An 18628-nucleotide genomic window follows, 5' to 3' on the forward strand; every position below is an offset into this window, starting at 1 on the left:
TGGGCCTTGCTTTGCTGCTCTCCTCACCGTCTACCCCAACCGCATCACTCTTGGCAGACCAGATCTACCTAGGAGGGGCCAGGCATTAGGCTTCCCCACCCCCACCCCCTTCCTCCAGGGTACATCATCTTAGCTGGCCCGTCTCGGAGTTTGGTGGTGCCCTGCTCGTTCCCTATCAGTTTGGCATCTGCATCCCATGTCTGATGCCAATGTAGTGTCAGCGCAGAAGAAGAGCTGGAGAACATTTTTGGTTAAAAAAAATAAAATAATAAAAACTACAAAGAAAATCACTTCATTAGGGACATCAAAACAAACACAAATACAAAAGTGGAGCAATGAACAACTGATAAGGGAAAGGTGGTGGGTGAGATAGTTAACTAAAGCATGCATCATCATAAGTACAGTGAGAACACACACTACTCACTACCTGGCCTAAAAGCAGCAATAAAATAAATGATAACACACCATACTACTTATTTACCTAACTAAGATTCAATTGAACCTTTAACTAGATAAACCATGCAGAATGGCACACAACATTATAGAAGTCAAACTTATTTCCCTATCCACTTCCTCTGATTGGCCCACACCCCCCAAGTTTGTGGTGATGCCATGCAATGATAGGACAGGATTAATGAAAAAGAAAGAATCCCTTCCTGGTAAGGTTTCCCACACATGTCTCTCCCATAGCTCTGTATCAGGGACTGTGCCTACCCTGTCTTTCAAACTAATAAAGACATTTGACTAATCCATCATATTTTTGCCATTTATAGTATATTTATCTTATACTGTTAGGAAATGTTTTGAAGCAGATTGTTTCCAACGTCTGTGGACCTATTATCAATAACACCATCTAAAGATCATAAGACAACTATGGATTGGCTAAGATGGGTTGATCGGATTCTGCCCCCATGCTTTAGATTCACAGCAGGATTTATTGTACCTCTTTTATAAATGCGATCAACTCTACACACTACAGGCTCAAAAAACTGGCCATTGATCCTTTTGAGCACTTTCTAAGCATCAGAGGTTTGAGGTCTTTCATTTCACACAGTCAATTATAAGTTTGCATCGTACATTTATTTTTGTCATGAGAAATTCCTTGAAAAGCAAACGTTCACTCAAGTCCATGGTGATAAAGGTGGGGAAGAGGTGAGGTCTTAAAGTTCTCTTGTAAAGCTGTTTAACTTGGTCACTAGATGATGTAATTTATAGGCTCTTATCAGGAGTGCATGAAAACCTGCTTGGAAAACATTTAGCTGTAGACATGTTTATTATTATTATTATTATTATTATTATTATTATTAGGCATTGTTATAGTAGTGGTACATAATTTTTTAAAGTACGATAATATTAAAGACAATAGCACTTTGCATTGCTGTCTCTTATTTTAAGCAATTCCATGACAATTGTTGCCTTCCGGATCTGATGCAAAATACTGTAGACCTATTATACAAAGTCTTACCCGTGGCCTCTTTTAACCTCTGCTTCATAGACAATCACGACACGATACTGTATGGAGGGAAAAAAAAAACCTGACAAACCTTCCAATGAACTGAAATGGGGGCGTGAGTAGGTGTTTTGGTAGATATGTCATCCAGTACCAGAGAAATTCTCCAGCAGGTTTATGGAACAGCAGAAAACCTGTCGGTGCAGGTCCTCAGCTTGACAGGGAAGCTTTGAGTAGCTAAGAGAGGCGGCAGAGATTTCTGTGTCATTTGGCCACACAAATGCAACGCTGGGAGTGAGACGTACACCGTTCCGTCGTACCTGCCATCTGATTTGCTCTTGCAAGCGGCTTCTTTCATCCTCACGGTCCCAACAGGAACTGTCATGCAACCGTCAATTAACGTCATGCACATGCATGTGGACGTCTGATCAGTATCATCGAGTGATGACACAGACGTAAGCTTCGCTGGAGAAAAGGAAGAAGAAAGCTGTTGATGAACATCTACATTACTGAACGATCAAGAACACTGTGAGTGGGACAAGAAGGTGGATCGAATCCAGACGGATTCCCTTGGAGACCAGGAGAGATTCCGGAGAGGACGATGCATCAGGGTCGCCTGCGCTTACGACCGTGGCTAGAAGAACAGATCAAGTCTGGCAGATACCCTGGAGTCATGTGGTTGGATGAAGTAAGACCTATGGCTATAAATCCCTTTTGTAGTTAGCTCTACTAATTTAAATCATGTTTATTGACAAAAAAAAACTCTACCAGCAAACGCTTTGATACACACAGTATGAAGCACATATTGCATAGTATTGTGTACAGAACTGTATCAAGAAAAGAAAAAAAAAACCTACAGGTAAATCATTCACTGTTTTTTTTTCCCCCCTAAAAATTCTTTTTCAGAACAAAATTGGCATATCTAATGGAGCCAACTCAGACTTATCTAAGTTTTTTTGGAATTGTTTTTCTAAGAAAACACGTCCTTATCTTAAACTTGATATATTGTATGTATTTTATTTCATTATATTGTATGAGAACCAGTGAAATCACATGCAAACGGGTACCTTTAGAACTGCTACTGCAACTTTTTTATTGTTATTAAAAAGAAGCCTGAAAGGTTTACTTTCCCCCCCTCCCCCTACGGTCACTCTTTAGACCGCCAAGGTGTTCCAGATTCCTTGGAAGCACGCTGCACGACACGGTTGGAATATTGACAAGGACGCCACATTGTTCCGAAACTGGGCAATCCATACAGGTGAGGGGCAAGCCCAGGCACCAGTGGACAGTGTCTTTGATTACAGCTCAAAACAGTTTCCCCCGACAACACACAGATAATGTTGCAAACATTAGTGCAAACCAGCCCCATTGACTCATAAACTAAACGAGATTCGATACGTCACCGTCACTGAAAGCTTGAGGTCAAGTCATAATTCATTTCAAGTCATTATCTGTTTTGGCAAAGTATATCTGACATTTTATCCTGTGTATAATTACATTTGGTAGCAATAATAAACATTGTAACATAGAATATGCTAGTTGTTTTGGGTAAAAATGCAAGCTATTTTTTCTAATGCACACTGTGTATTCAGATATATATTGAAATGCAATAGATTCTACTTTATTTGTTGATTTACTTTACCTCAGCTTTTAAATACAATATATAAATCAGTATAAATCAAGTGAAAGACTCAAGACACATTAAAACATTCAATTATTTTCCTACTGTTGGCATCAAGGGAGATACAAACCTGGCACAGACAAACCTGATCCCAAGACATGGAAAGCCAATTTCCGCTGCGCCCTGAATTCCCTCCCCGACGTCCAAGAGCTTCGAGACAAAAGCATCAAGAAAGGGCACAATGCTTACAGGGTCTACATACTACTGCCCAATAGCAAAGCGCCAAAGAGAAGAAAAGGTGGGTAAATAACCAGAGGTGCCTTTATTTTACATCGCAGCATCTAAGCTGTAAACATATTCGTTTTTGAAAATGCCAATGCCCATAGAGTTGAGTAAGAGCGTTATATGCCTAAAACAACCAGTGCATTTCATGTTCATATTAACATAAAATAAATAAAAAAAACCCACACAACAACAATCTTAACATGCTTGCTAAGATTCCTCGAGTATTTCCTCGAGCATCTCTCAGCATGCACAGTTCATCAGTTGCCCTATTCCTGGTATCACTGCTGACCACAGTTTGCATATATGAAGGTGCTCATGTAGCTGGTGGTGTTGTACAGGTTCAAGTATATGATGAACATTGACAACTATTGAGGAAGAGCAATATGCAATAAAAACAGACAGGCAACTAATGTGGCTGACTAACATACATAAGAAATACACATTTTATTACTCATTCTTTTTACGCCATGTATTTCCTTATACCAAAGTCACATGACCAAATTCCTTCATTTGCATATACGAATCATGTAGCTAAGCTGAGCATTTTTCAGTAACCCACCTTCTTATGAAACAAAGTTTGAATGATGAAATACAGAGCAAACATACACAACACCCTCAATTTGCATTCAGGCTTTAGATTTGTGTTTAGGAGCCTTGATCTGTTTCTGCAGAATTCAAGAGCTTAGATCTTTCTCTACAGTGTTCAGGAGCTTAGATCCAGATGCCACCAGAGTTCACTTGCCTGCATTAATGCCACACACCAACGCTCCTCTAGAGAGGTTTACAGGTAAGACAACTGCTGCATTAACAGAAATCACAGCATCATCTGCAGCAAAACTTTGATCCAAAACAATAAACTTATAGAAGTGCAAGACAGCTTTTTTGCAACCAAAATAGAGATAACAGAGATATTTAGTTCAACATTCACCACTGACTTGGACAAAAAACAAACTACTTTTAGACACACTTTCTTCTTTACTCTAGAAGCCTTCTGGAAGTACAAGGACAGCACAGAACTTGCTCCTGATGCACCCACCAAAAACAACTACTCCACACTGTCAGCTGTGAAAGAAGAGTGGTCACCTAACGGTCAGACTACATCCTAGTCCTGAGAAGTCAACATTGACAGGTTATGGTGAAAATGACTTTGTACTCTACTTAGTAATGTGACCTCTTCAACAGAAACCCAAGCAAAGGCAACGGAGGACCATGAGCAAACAGAAGCGGTGCTAAAGGCAAGTTAGAAATGTGGCTGAAATTCCATGTTGCGAAAACTTTACAAGCATATCAAGTTTGGGATCCAAGTTGTCACAGAAAGCAAACACTGTAGGAAAGTCACATTGTCCCTCTGTATCCCCCCTTCTCCCCCTTGCAGATAGTTGACCATCTACAGAACACAGAACATTGGAGTCCTGCGTACGAGCACGAGAGAACCTGGAGACCAGCAGGATCCTGGATGGAATGTCTCTGTAAGTTCTTCACCCAATATCAGACCATCTGCCTCCTATCGCAAAGGTTTGCACTGCCAATTTTCACAAAACACAGAGAGATGAATACAAGCATCTAATTTCTACATTGTTCTGAATTTAGATGAAACAGCGGACTGTTCAAGCTATCCTTTCCAGATGGACTCTTACAATCATGGGATCGCAAGTCATTTTGCCTGAGACAATGAGCAAGACAGAAGTTTGAACCAGCACCCCTTCCAACTGAAGAGCTAGTGCCCACAACATATCACAAGCTTGACAAAGTGAAATAAAGAGGAACAACCACTGGACATTCTTACTTGTCACATGAAGAACTCCACATATGAACGGCTGCACATGCGTATTAAAAACATTGCGTGATATGAAACTGTAACCATTGGGATCATCACATTTACAAGCTGGGAAACGTGTATCAGATCCTGCGGGGCAACGTCTGGAACTCGGGCAGAAACATAATCATCATCATCATCATCATCATCATCATCCCTCTGGGATTGATTGGAAGGGTTTGGCACAAGCTCATCGACATGTTCAAGGACTTTGTTGGTATATTAAAATTCTGGTCAAATATGATTCTTGTATTGACTTTCAGGACAACATACACGAACCATCCAAAAGGACAAACACTTTGTAGGTGTACAGGCAGACTACAGCCAATCTGGTGCACTTAACAATTGGTGTCAGGCATCTTATAGACCAGGGGTTGAGATCCACACTACAAATCTTTCTGACAGTACATAATTATGTTGTTTTCCAGCTCCATGTACATATGAACCAGGCTATTAATGTCTGCATAGAAGTTAAACACCTAGACAAAGTGTGCTGCAAGCCAGAACAGATCACAAATCTGGTTTGACTAGGTATCAGCGAGGACTGGATGTAGAAGCTCTGATGCAGCCCATCTACTGTACCGTTCTGATCACAGGACCACTGTTGCCTGAAAGTTTTTGCGAGACGGACCTCTCAATGGAACACTGACTTGCACCAACACCAGTGACACTGCAGTATCAGATGGGACGTACCTACCCACACCCATGCTATTAACATATCAGTGTCAATGCTATGTTGAGAAAGTCCCATTGCCTAAAGATCATACTGGTAGCAGTTGTAGTCAGAAACAATGAACGAAGCAGAGGCGCTGCGAACAGGAGTTAAATTCGGTCATTCAACACTTAGACAGAATCAATAAATCATCTGTAGCAAACATACCTAGTGAGTGTATGTACAAGTAAGGTGGCTCTAATGAGAGCAGCTGGAGAATATGGCAGTCATGTCACCCGGTCTTAAAGCCCAAGAATGCTGCTCAAAGATTCTTCTTTGCATTCCTGGAACGGCACTCTGAGAAGCTCTGTATGTATGGTTTCTGATCGTGTGAGTCCATCAATGCTTTTATAATAAACTTTGTATTACACCTTGACATTACGATGGTTGGTTGTCACTAAGAACAAATGTAACCAAGAACAAGTAAAGGAACAGAGACTGGAAACTGCCAGTGTGAATCCTTCTTTGAAATCTTAATCCTTAAATCTTAAATAACTCCAGAGGAAATTAAAACAGATTGCTGAATATTTTTGTATCAAGAACCACTTTAATGAAATTCACTCATATGAATGGGCATAAACCGGTCTTTTTAAATACACAATTGCAAAGCAATCAGCTTGATTTACGGAAGGTTTGGGAAGCATCTGTCCACTGAAGGCCCAAACAGCATTTTAAAATGAAACACCAGTCATTACAGGCTGGTGAATAAAGTTTACTGAAGTCCCATTATTGGGGGCTGATGGTTAATAGTCAAAAGCCTGGGAGAAGCTACGCTTCTGACCACCGCCGCCTCTTCCTCTTCCTCCTCCTCCTCCTCGACGGTCACTGCTGAAGCTCCTTCTGCCACCTCGGAAACCCCCACGACTTCCCCCACGACCTCCACCACGGCCTCCACCACGGCCTCCACCACGGCCTCCACCACGGCCTCCACCCCTGCCACCAGATATCTGGTCTCCATGGTTACGTCGCATGCTCTCCTCCAACTCGGGGAGTTCCGTGGCGATGGTCAGCTGCCAGCGGCGGCCATCTTGCCAATTGTCCTGTGGAAGCCCCTCATATGTAATGACTCTGCATTTTACATGATAGCCAAGAGAAGCATTTAATTCTGGTTGACTTGTTTTGACAGCGAAAGGACTCTGCTCTGTGGCCTGTAGTTGTGAAATCTGAGGCCCTGGAGTCAGCTGATACAAGCTAGCTAGGGCAGGCTAGACTTTCAGAACTAAAGGGCATGTTAACATCAGCTTGACAAATAACACCACCAAGCTTTTTCAGAGTAACCTATAGATTCACAGAGGAGAACACCAAAACTCACTTGTAGTATCAAATTCTGTTATGAATGCAACCCCTCCCCTCCCCTACCAACACACATACACATACACACCTGGATTTCTTTCACTTTTTGACTAGGGACATCAAAACAGACACCCTAGAAAATAAAAATAGTTAGAAATGATCAATATTACAGCAGAAACATTGAATTAAATGGGTATTTGAATTAAAGGAGTATTTGAACTAAAAGAGGTATTTTCAACACAACTGTTGAAAAAACTTGTATTTCTATGAATTCACAGAGGACATCTAAACAGCAATTAAATGTACCCACTTTTTTGCCCTTGAGAAATGTCATTCCTTTGATCTGACTGTCGATCTCCTCACCAAGCTGCTCCTTTAAACCTCGCCAGGCATAGCCGATGTTATGCATCTCTAGAGAGCAGTTCAGTACCAAGGTTGTAAAACCCTGTTAAAACACACAAACGATAAATAACAGCTTTCCCATCAAGTTGCCACACTGTGGTTTGAAAAGCATGTAGTCACCAACACCCAAGGCGTTGTCGTAGAAAATGGCGCGTCATTTGGCCTTGTTCTTGTCAAGGCGCACTTACCACGTCAGAGTTCAGGAGGGACCTCTGCTCCAGGCTGGTGGCTCCTGAGATGTGGGCGAGGGCAGCAGCCAACGCTTCCACCGCACCGCGTTCCTCGATCAGGCTCACCGCAGCCCCGCGAAAATACTCCACAGCACCCGCCGGCACCGAGTCAAGGTACCTACAACGAACATCGCAACACTAACAAGCTGAGGGGATATGGCTGGTCTTCACGGTTTCCCAGTCCAAGCACTGGAGACCTAGGACACTCTTTTCAACTTGAACAAAGTGACTTGATGAGGTCACCTGACTGCATCTTTGCTGGAGGACTTGATGATGTCGTTGGCAGTTGGGACGCCGATACGTTTAAAGGTAATGCCCTGAGGGACACAACAGAGCAAATGATATTTAAAGTGTAATGAGAGTGTAATTTGTGTAATCTGTAACAAGGCCTCTTTTTTTGAGTGCATTTGTGGGAAAAGATCATGAAGTCTAACCAGAACTGTTTGGGATTTTGATTAAATATTATATCAAATCCGCAAGCGGTAAAACAAAACACCTGATCACACTTTTACAATTTCTTTGAGAAAAGTGCCCATATGCAGCCTGCTATATACCTACCTGTATTCTAATTTTAATGTTTTTTTAAGTCTTTGCAATAGCCTGAGGTGCAAGACTCATCTAATGTATTCATTTCTGTTTTTGTTTTAATCATGTTTTATTTCTATTCATTTTAAATATATTTCTGTATTTCATAATCTCCTGTACTTTTCTTTTTATATTTTCTCATTTTGAGTGAGAACTTTGAGTGACTGAAGTGTATGAAAGGTGCTATGTAAACATATCCCTTCAGGGGCAGGTTTCAATGCAAGTCATAGATTCAATGACAAGTCCTAGACTTTTCTCTTTAAAACTACACAAATAAAAATGTTGCTCTTGCTGAGAATGATGGGTCACGTTTAGAATCGGGGTTACTGGAGACTTACAGCTTTCTGCTCTACATATCGCAGTTGGTCTTCTTCTTTTCGCTGGTAGAAACAGATGCAGATGCCTGTACGTCCAGCCCGGCCAGTTCGCCCTGAGCGGTGAATATACGACTCCACGTCCTGAAACAATACAGAAATGTACTGGGTGCTTGATGCCAGAAAGTCCCAACTTGAGCACGAAGTCCTCCAAAATCTAGACTCCCTTCCTGATGAACCAGGTTTTGTTTATAACACCCAAAGACCAAGATGTTGTTGATCACAAAAGTCAGCTGAACATGTGATTTCTCAGTGTTCCTCACCTTGGGAGGAGAACACTGAACGACCAGATCGATCTCTGGGATGTCCAGGCCTCGAGCCGCCACATTGGTGGCAACCAAGACCTCGAAGCTGCCGTTCCTGAAGCCCTTCAGTGTGAGTTCTCTCTGCTTCTGAGGAATGTCTCCATGCAAACACTGGGCACTCTGCACAAGAAAATTAAGCAAGCTCGTAACCCGGTCCGCTAACCATTCAACGCATGCGCAATGTGTTACCCGGTTGCATCCAAGAAAGCAGAAGGCGGCAATGAACCTGTTTGATGGAGGTGTTCATGGAGAGTTCGTTGGCCTCTTTTTTGGTCTCACAGAAGACGATGGTGCGGCCGTGGCAGCCGCTGTACACCTGGACGACATCGCCGATCACAGATGCCCGCTGAGACCAGTGGCAGGCTATGGCCAGGTGCTGAGGAACAGGAACACATGAAAACGTTTGGGATGGTGGAAGGTGGATGGGGTCTTTTTAAGGATATGACAAATTTAACACTGGACAGAAGATTATTCACGGTGACAACTTCAAAGTTTAGTTTCAATTCTCCACACTACGTTGCCATTAAATGTCCGGAAGGACAAAGGAAGTGGTGTTGGCTTCAAAGGAATAGTTACGCACATAAATACCACCTCGGCCATCATACACAGACTTCAGAAATGCTGTGGGCTGGTATAAAAACATCTTTGGGTTGGTAGATAGCAGGCACACTGCCAAGCCTCTGATCTAACGATTCTTAAGAAATTGTTTTTTTTTTTTTTGCCCAGACATGCATCCTCATTCTTTGAGGAAACCCGGTCAGACCAGGTATCGGTTAAGGAAACGCAAGATTCTGGTTGCTGATTTGCACAGACTTAACAACTCCAATGAACCTGTCTGTCACGCACTTTCAAACACCTCACAGATATAGCTTCTCCTCATGGAAGCTGTAAACAAACTGTAAAACATGACCGCCAACTGCATCTTTATGAAATCAGGCGCACCGCAAACACCAGTAGATACGAAACCTTTGGCTCGACGTCTTGACAATGCCCGGTTCCTTTAGTACTTCAATCAGATCTTGACATAAGATTTGCAACCCAGATTTCCTCCTGTGTATGTTACTGTACTACTGCAGTCAACAGTGCCGTTGTAAATCTACTTTGAGGATCTGATGGAACCAGCCCGAGGGCTCTGCTCCGAATAAACACCCCTGGCCTTACCTCAACTGTGGTGGCTGCTTTCTGAGTCTTCTTGCCTATGAGGTCCACATGGATGTATTGTGAACGCATGTATTTCTTGGCCACATCGTACACCCACCGAGGGCACGTAGCTGAGAAGAGCAGTGTCTGGGGGTTTTTCTCTGCATCTGTAACATACAGGTCAACTCGGTTCACTATGTGGAATGCAGTCACGTTTCTGCACGTGGGAACAAAAATCTAAATTGCTTTTGTTGATCAATGCTCGGCTAAAACGGGTCAGCGTGACAAGGAAGTTGTGTGTGACGTGTTTGTATTGAACTCTGTAACAGGAACAGCGTCGTAGTACATGTGATGGGAGGTGTGGGGAGGCAACTGAGAGATGCCAGTCAGAAGAGACTGGATGGCGCACCAAAAACATTTAGTACATAATTTTTTATTTCAGTATGCAACTGCTGCATGCTGGTGTATGTGAAATTCGACAGCCTTCGCCAAAAATGTTTTCCCGGCATGCTGGACCCGTGAACAGCCTGGACAGAGCATCAAGACCGAATCACAGACCTGCTCAGCTCCGGCTCACGCCGCAATCCTGCACAGTTATGTTCAAACTACATGACAGATGCTTTAAGAACTCATCTTATGAGACAGATGCGAGGAGAACCATTTCACCTACAGATCTGGGTGAAGCTGAGGACACCCTGACAGTAGTAAAGTTCAAGTTCATTAGCGTCCTCTATGCAATTACCGCCTCTGAGAGCATTTACTGGCAACATTTGTCTGCAGCAAGACAATGCCAAAAGTAATTCAGATAATTAGAATCAACCAATTGAATTTGGAAAACAAAGAACATGATGGCAGTTTGACACTTCAATTCTGGCCCATCCTCCGCCATGAATGCCACAAAACCAGAAGAACACTTTTCTATGTCTGGAGAACCCCCCCTCCACTCCCCCCCATCCTTTGGTGATATATCCCTTGGGGCAAAAAGGCACGTTACAGTCCAAAGGATTCTGAAGATATTTCTAACACAAACCATATAAACAATCTCAAAGCAAGTACAGATCTCACTTGGCATATGAAATAAAATAAAAACAAAAAATAATCTCAAAACAACATACGAAATTAAACAAACGCACAAGCCTGAACAGCCTCCACCACCACAGAGTTGGACTGAGTCTGCACCACCTCACCTTTAGTGTAGGACGCAGACAGGATCTCCTCCACCTGTTCGGCGAAGCCCATGTCCAGCATTTGGTCCACTTCGTCCAGCACCACGTGTTTGAGCTGGCTCAGGTCCAGCTTGTTGTTCTGCAGGTGGTCTTTGATCCGGCCAGGGGTGCCCACTAACACGTCAATGCCACTGCGAATGGCATCCACTGGGCGAGGTGGAGGTAGAAGAGTGGAGAAAACCAGTGGGTGACAGCAATGACCCATACAGCCAAGCAGAGCCCGATTCAGGTTAAATGTAAATGTTATGGAGGTAACAAATGGAATAAGCACACACTTAACATATTACATAGAACAGGGGTGGCCAACCCTGTTTTTTACTGTGTTACAGCAAAGAGCCACATCATACACATGGACACGCTGGAACATCACCCATCCCTTCCTCACACACACACACACACGCGCACGCGCACACGCACACACACAGAGACCTCTGCTCAGATTTATTGTAAATGTCACACACAAACAGTGTGGGGGCAGTCATTGTCTGGTGGTTAGGGAACCGGTCTTGTGACCAGAGGGTCCTGGGTTCGATTCCCAGGCCTGAGGTCATGACTGAGGTTCCCTTGAGTAAGGCACCTAACCCCAACTGCTCCCCGGGTGCCGGGCTAGGGCTGCCTACTCTGTTAAAAACGTCCTCTGTTCATCTTCATATTTTTGTTTTGCTGTACATTTTTTCCCTGCCATTTTGAGAGCAAACTTGACATTGTTTATTGAAACGATCTTGTCCTGACTGGGAAGCAGTTCTCTCATCTTACGCACATGCGCTTTTGACGAAAATACCAGGGTGAACTCAAGCTAAGCGAACAGCACATTAAAAACAAACACAATCTTCAATATAAACATAAGGCGTGATATGCTTCAGGACTTTGGCACGGTTGGAGGAGGTGGGCCACGGCACGGCGAGGTTGCTCACGCATGCGTGCACGCACACTACGAGCTCTGTTATGTACGCAACTGTTGTTTTCTAGGTAAAAAGTGGATAAACTCCATTATCAACACTCGTTACAACGCCACTGACCTGCGCTCACCTTTAGGAAGAAGAGAACAGACAGCAGCAGTAGTTTTGAAGCCTCCCTCAGTCGCCTGCGGTGCCTTTGCTGCACCTCATATGTGGTTTATTCCAAAACGTGTGACAGAAGACCGTGTCTCACCAACGAGACTCAAACCAGAGTCGCTTCATGCCGCTAGTCTCCAGTTTTCCACTCCACCGATTTTAAAAGTATTAGCAGCTTGCTAGGCTTGTAAACAAACCGCGCACCATGAAGATATAGCAGTCTGTCGCCCTCAGAGCTGATGAGGTAACCGGGCCACGGCACAGATCGTTTGTGCAGGTGAGAGCACGGGCCGGCTGGGGACTCAGACCTCTCCCCAATCTCCCCAACGAAAATTGTTGTATACTCCAGCCGTATACTCCAGCGCTAGGAATCTAGCACTAGGACCCTGGAGCGGTTATTTTCTGCATGGTCCTAGCGCTAGATTCGGCAAAGTTCACATCGCGCCAGAACAACTGAACAACACACACTTATAATAATTTAATGCCTCACCTCATAAAATTCCAGACATTTTAAGACATTTTAAGGCCTTGAATATGGAAAACTAAATTTAAGACATTTTAAGACTTTTTAAGGACCCGCGGGTACCCTGCTAGTGTGAGTGCGCCCCAAGAGCCGCATGAAACCAGGCAAAGAGCCACAGGTTGGCCACTCCTGACATAGAACTACAAACATATTACAATTTAACAGCACGCTATAATAAATGGCTTTTCGCTAAACCTTTAACCTGTAATAAAAACAAAAAAAAAACTTTCATTTTATTAAGAAGTAAACTATTAAGATAGTGTTTTATTAAGCAGTTAATGTACTATGTACAGGGGTATGAAATACTAATGTAAGGAGGTTTTTTCCATTTGCATGTAAACACATATCGGGTGATGTCTAGGCACACCAGACAGTTTTTTCATCATTTGTTAAAATTAATTAACCCCCCCCGACTCCAATTCAATTGCAATATCCATATTACACATGCTGTTCACGCACACCTCGATTCTTGTAATGATTTTGCCAACATCATTGAATCATATAAATACATTGAACGATAATTGGAAGTACTGTACATTTCAATATCTGTGACATTTGCATATGCAGCATACTGTAATGCTGGCAGCAATAATGTGCAAATGGATCTGTTTAAGGGAAATGTATGGAAATTAACGCTGATTTGTGCTCTCAGCTTGCAGCTACGCATGTTGCCATCATCGAGTGAGACCAAGCAAAGCAGGCTTCCAGTGCATTCTGGTGACCTTTTTTTTTAACTAATCAATAACTGGAGTTGCTCATCCTGATTCCATCACCCTAAAGTTATGACCCATGAAAAGACTAGATTAAATCTCAACAGGATTTGCTCTTCATTGTCATGAAACTCTTAAAACCGCACGTTCCCACACAAAAAACTGTCTGAGGTGACCATAAATCATCCTACACGTGTCCAGAGATGTTGATGAGTGCAAAAGGGTGAACTTCCCCTTTAAGAGCAAAACACACACACTGCCTCCTCCTCTGATGTCACTCCAAATCACAAGCGGTAAGGCAGCCAAGTAAAAGACAGCAATGTGTGGATGTTGAACAATACGCTGGGAGCTCTCCAATTTAAAAACCACGAATAAATACCTTGTGGATTGTAGGAGCTACCTCCGTAGAAACAGACAACAGACAGCTTCTTGGTGATGTCCTTGAAGTCTCTGGTCACCTGAATCGCCAGTTCACGAGTGGGAGCAAGAACCAGGACCTAAAAATAAAATACATAAAATATATATAAATACCATATTTTCTGGACTATAGAGTGCACCTCAATATAAGGCACACCTACAAAGTGTAAAAAAAAAAGGAAAATGTTGTATAAGCCGCACCAGGATAAAAGCCGCATACATCTTCTGAACTGAATAAATTTAACAGAACCGACCAGTTTCTGAACAGTGTCTGTAGCATTTCACCTGCGACAGATTTGGCTTTCAGCCAGTGTTGTGCCGAATTCCAACTTTATACATGCATAAAGACGTTACAGATTATATTGTCGATTTACGTTTTTATGCATACATAAGAGCTAGACTTTAATTATCCATCACAGCAAACGGCACGGCATTATCTATGTCCAAAGCCACACGGGCTCAAGGGTGTTAATTACTTAAAATGAAAAACACACTGGCTATACAGAAGTTCACATCTGACCACATGACTTTGCAGTATTACAGCAGTATTATGTCTGAATATCTAGTTAGGACAAAACTAGAGTGCTCAATAGACCAAGTTATAATCACTGTAACTCCTGAATATCATTTGTAGCGTCTTTATGCGTGTGCAAACAAGGGGAGTCAGATTCTGCCGGGAAGTCAGAATGTGGCACAACACATGTTGGTTTGAAAAAATTATCTGTCTTGCCTGCAGTTTGCATGTGCTAAATGAAAATGAGCACTTTCTTCTTTGATTTCTAACTTTGACCTACCACCTGATTAACTTTCTGCTCCGCCCCCTGACGGGTGAAGAAAAATCTACAGAAAAGCTGCATGTAAACCACATGGTTCAAATCGTGGGGAAAAAAGTAGCAGCTTATAGTCCGGAAAATATGGTATATATAAATATTATATATATATATATATATATATATATATGCTAATCAATGGGGGCAGTCATGATCGGGACAGGATGACAACGACAAATAATTTTCTACCCCTCAAAGACATAGATTAAGTCACGGATTGAATAACTCGCCTTCGGGGCTCTGCCTCTCAATCTGTTCCCAGGCCACGACTGCAACTTCTCCACTAGGGGGATTGCGAAGGAGAAGGTCTTCCCCGTGCCGGTACGAGCCTGGCCAATCACGTCCTTCCCATCGTACACAGCATTGAAGGTTTTCACTTGGATGTCAAAGAGATACGTAACGCCACGCGCTGCAAGATGAACCAATGTTTTGTCAAAAACAAACAAACAAAAGGCACACAACACCACACACTGAACCTCAGAAGCAAAAAGCAACAATGCACATGATGTCGGGTGAAAGGGAAGAGGCCAAGAAGTCGTACCCTGCAGTAGCTTGATGGTGTCCTGTGAGATTCTGAAATTCGAGAAGGCGCCCTCCTTTTGCTCCGGGGTCTCCTGCAGAAGATGTACAAGTATTTATTCACTCAATCCCGCACATTGTGACACCATGAGACACACACTTATAAAGCCATCACAAATAGGTATTTGTTAACACTTCTATTTAGGAATACAAACCTTTTACACTAAAGTCCTTAGCACCATAGCAAAAAATACTCATAATAAAATGTTAATGTGCTTATACCTGTATTTAAAAAAGTTTATTCCTCAACAATTTCTCAAAGATCAATAATAAACAATAAATAAATAATAATAATAATAATAATAAGCAGCAACCCACCAATTCCTTTTCACCATCACTGCTGGAGTCATCAGTGGACTGCGTTGGGGTAACATCCGAGGAATGTCCATTAAGCTTTGCTTGAAGCTTCAGAGACTTCCCAATAATACTGTTGACGGTTGCTGCGCCGCTGAATGCAGAGTCTTCTGCCTCCACTGCCATCTTTTTCTTTTTCTTCTTCTTTGTTGTCGTCTTCTGTGTAGTGTTTGCAAGCCAGCACCAAAGCAAGAACCAGACCAATGAGATATAGAATTATGTGAATACTCTGTAAGCACTCTGAATAAGAGCGTCTGCTAAATGCCCTAAATGTAAATTAATATTATTAAAATTATTTAATAATAACATACAAAAAAACCCCTGCAAAACAGTTTTGCATATCAGATGGAACACCTAATCTACATCTAAGAGTGATTACCTCAGTGGACTGGTCACTGGCTGAATCCATAAGCTCATCACTGGAATGAGCAGTTTTCATTTTAAGTGGTTCTTCTCTTAGATTTCCATTAACGTCAGGAGATGTTCGCACTGTCCCGTTAGCTGTGCTCATCTTTTGTTTCTTTATCTTCTTGGGAGCTGGTGGATCACACTCATCTGTTTCCTCTGTTGCTGCCACTGTATTTTTCTTGGTCTTAATTTTCTTTTTCTGAAGGTTATACAGACCATTTCAATTTTGACGACAGATGAAATCTAGCCAACACTGGTGTGTGTGTGTTTGTGTGTGTATGAGACAGCACAACGTTTTACACACTACTGCATTACACCAACAAACCACAATTTAGCTAGTTAACTAGATAACATGCTCGTCTGGGCATAATCGATTATCACTGCACAAGTGGGTAAACCATGTCGACAAGCACGGTGTTCACACACGAGCACGGTGTTCACACACGAGCACGGTGTTCACACACGAGCACGGTGTTCACACACGAGCACGGTGTTCACACACGAGCACGGTGTTCACACACGAGCACGGTGTTCTCTCTTCTGCAGCGGTTCGGCGTGAAGCACAGGAAGTCACGTGGAGCACATGTGCGCACACAGTGCTCTGGTTTAGCCGGCTAGCTCCACATTTAACACTGTTTAAAGACAAATAACCCGCTACAATCCAGACTAAACGAGTATCCCGCTAACGGTGCCTTCCAGAAGATGAAGCCCAACACACACACCTGCCCATCTAACGCACTACCACAGCACTGCTAGCTGAGCTAGCCAAGATGCTAGCTAGAGGGAACGCCACGTGTATATAAATAACACACTAGTGAGTCAATTCTTTTATCCTTACTTTGGCTTCGTTGGTGTTCTCTAACGTCTCCTCCACGGTGTTCATCTCCATAACGTTTTCGTTGTTGGTATACATTACTGAGGACGTAGTGTGGCTTTAGTCCCAGTGATGAACACAGCCTCTGCCACGGGAGAAAGCAGGAAAAGGACGGAACTATGGGAACGCCCGGAAACGTACTACGGCACGCCCGAAGGGTAAAAAGTGTTTAGAAAAACCTTTTAGACGTGATTGAGGTTGCTTTGTGTCGTTTCAGACGCTAGGTGTCGCTGCCACGGTCACATTTTAAATGTGATTTTAAATGTATCCACAAATGCATTTTAACGTTTATTTAAAAATAAATAAATAAATGACAATTATCCTATAACTGAATTATATAATAGTGCTGCTCGATTAAAACAACATTTAGTTGTCTTTTTTGCTTGTTTGAATCCTGCCTCAGTGTACGGTTCCAAACCACAGTTTGTCACTGCAGTAAGTAGGCCTCCTGTCACACATATCTGAAAATACAACACAACCTCAACTCGAGTCAGGTGTTGTGAATGTTTTGTTTGTTGCAGTGTTTGAATTACACCTTTAAATATTTGTACTAGACTCATTTGTATATAACTCTGTTGTAGCAGCTACCACAGCAACTGTAAATAACTCATATTAGTCTAAATACAATAGCCAAACCTTATTGTACTTATATAGTTACAGTAATATATCACACAGGGAGGGGTGGGCAGTCACACTTGTGCCTGTGGTGTCAGTGGGGCCCACAGAGTTTGGCCCCCTGTACAATTTCAGTTTGGCCCCTTCCGTCATAGTTTACATTCAGCATTTACAGCATTCACACACAGTTCCCCTCCCAGGTCCTGGACCCTTTTTCTGTTTAACTAAACAATATCCAGCATGGGCTCTTTACTAGACATACTAGAACATTAATTTATGCCTTTCTTATTCATGATGTGATTCATATGGTAGACAAATGATTTTAAACCGATCTGTCAAACATGACACATTCATTTTTTATCTCTAAAATCTCTAAGATCTCCTACTTACACTATAGTCAGAGAGCTGTGTTGAAGGACCAGGCCAAATATATCGGCACAGTTATTCAGGATCAGGAACATTACAACCATATAGGAGAAACAGGTAAGCAACTTCTAGTTCACTTTACAGGCAGCTGAGAATTAGCGAGGAGGCAACACAGACGTGCCAACAAAGAAATTTAGTTCTATATCTAGTTTCAAAGGAGCGACCACCTAGTGAGATGAAGCGACTAGATTAAAAGTGTTCTACGTGAGCACCTCAATCTTAACGGTTGAACTCACCGGATGACAACACAGTATCACAACACAGTGTGTAGAAGGTTATAATATATACAGCCGAAAGCTGCTACACATAATAAGAAAACACATAATAAAACAACATTCTAAGCAAGACTGCCAACAACTTTAGACAGGGCTTTAGACAACTTTATTTCAGCTCCACCA

The 18628-nt window shown here is 42.5% G+C and overlaps 2 protein-coding genes across 3 annotated transcripts; one reads left to right on the top strand and one right to left on the bottom strand.

Annotated features, from left to right (window-relative positions):
- The first annotated feature begins 1614 nt into the window (after window positions 1–1614).
- Window positions 1615–6260, top strand: irf1a (interferon regulatory factor 1a). Of its 2 annotated transcripts, none has more exons than XM_077011250.1 (7): window positions 1615–2138; window positions 2609–2708; window positions 3190–3369; window positions 4057–4143; window positions 4344–4445; window positions 4539–4825; window positions 4947–6260. In XM_077011250.1, exons 1-6 carry the CDS (start codon window positions 2052–2054, stop codon window positions 4598–4600), a joined length of 618 nt encoding a protein of 205 aa, XP_076867365.1. In that variant the 5' UTR covers window positions 1615–2051; the 3' UTR covers window positions 4601–4825; window positions 4947–6260. The 2 variants fall into 2 exon arrangements, with proteins under 2 accessions (XP_076867365.1, XP_076867356.1); XM_077011241.1 differs by having other exon boundaries at window positions 1617–2138; window positions 4341–4445.
- Window positions 6261–6409: 149 nt separating this feature from the next.
- ddx21 (DEAD (Asp-Glu-Ala-Asp) box helicase 21) lies at window positions 6410–17311 on the bottom strand. The gene is made up of 16 exons (XM_077011227.1): window positions 17154–17311; window positions 16287–16514; window positions 15872–16066; window positions 15516–15588; window positions 15205–15383; window positions 14107–14224; window positions 11401–11586; window positions 10235–10380; window positions 9300–9449; window positions 9032–9193; window positions 8733–8852; window positions 8053–8126; window positions 7768–7927; window positions 7488–7622; window positions 7266–7310; window positions 6410–6924 (listed from the first exon to the last, which is right to left on the bottom strand). The coding sequence occupies exons 1-16, from the start codon at window positions 17226–17228 to the stop codon at window positions 6628–6630; spliced, it is 2343 nt and encodes a 780-aa protein (XP_076867342.1). The 5' UTR covers window positions 17229–17311; the 3' UTR covers window positions 6410–6627.
- Between the last annotated feature and the right edge of the window lie 1317 nt (window positions 17312–18628).

Source organism: Brachyhypopomus gauderio, chromosome 1 (assembly GCF_052324685.1).
Source record: "Brachyhypopomus gauderio isolate BG-103 chromosome 1, BGAUD_0.2, whole genome shotgun sequence".
NCBI classification, from domain to species: Eukaryota; Metazoa; Chordata; class Actinopteri; order Gymnotiformes; family Hypopomidae; genus Brachyhypopomus; species Brachyhypopomus gauderio.

Excerpts from the sequence above, each read along its gene's own strand:
- ddx21 (XM_077011227.1), bottom strand. The coding sequence starts at position 17,228 with ATGTATACCAACAACGAAAACGTTATGGAGATGAACACCGTGGAGGAG. Across the intron at positions 15,589-15,871 it reads GTGATGGTGAAAAGGAATTG|GAGACCCCGGAGCAAAAGGA; the intron begins GTGGGTTGCTGC and ends CATCTTCTGCAG. Across the intron at positions 7,311-7,487 it reads CATTTCTCAAGGGCAAAAAA|GGTGTCTGTTTTGATGTCCC; the intron begins GTGGGTACATTT and ends TTTATTTTCTAG.
- irf1a (XM_077011241.1), top strand. The coding sequence starts at position 2,052 with ATGCATCAGGGTCGCCTGCGCTTACGACCGTGGCTAGAAGAACAGATC. Across the intron at positions 2,139-2,608 it reads GAGTCATGTGGTTGGATGAA|ACCGCCAAGGTGTTCCAGAT; the intron begins GTAAGACCTATG and ends GTCACTCTTTAG. Across the intron at positions 4,144-4,340 it reads TCCTCTAGAGAGGTTTACAG|AAGCCTTCTGGAAGTACAAG; the intron begins GTAAGACAACTG and ends TCTTTACTCTAG.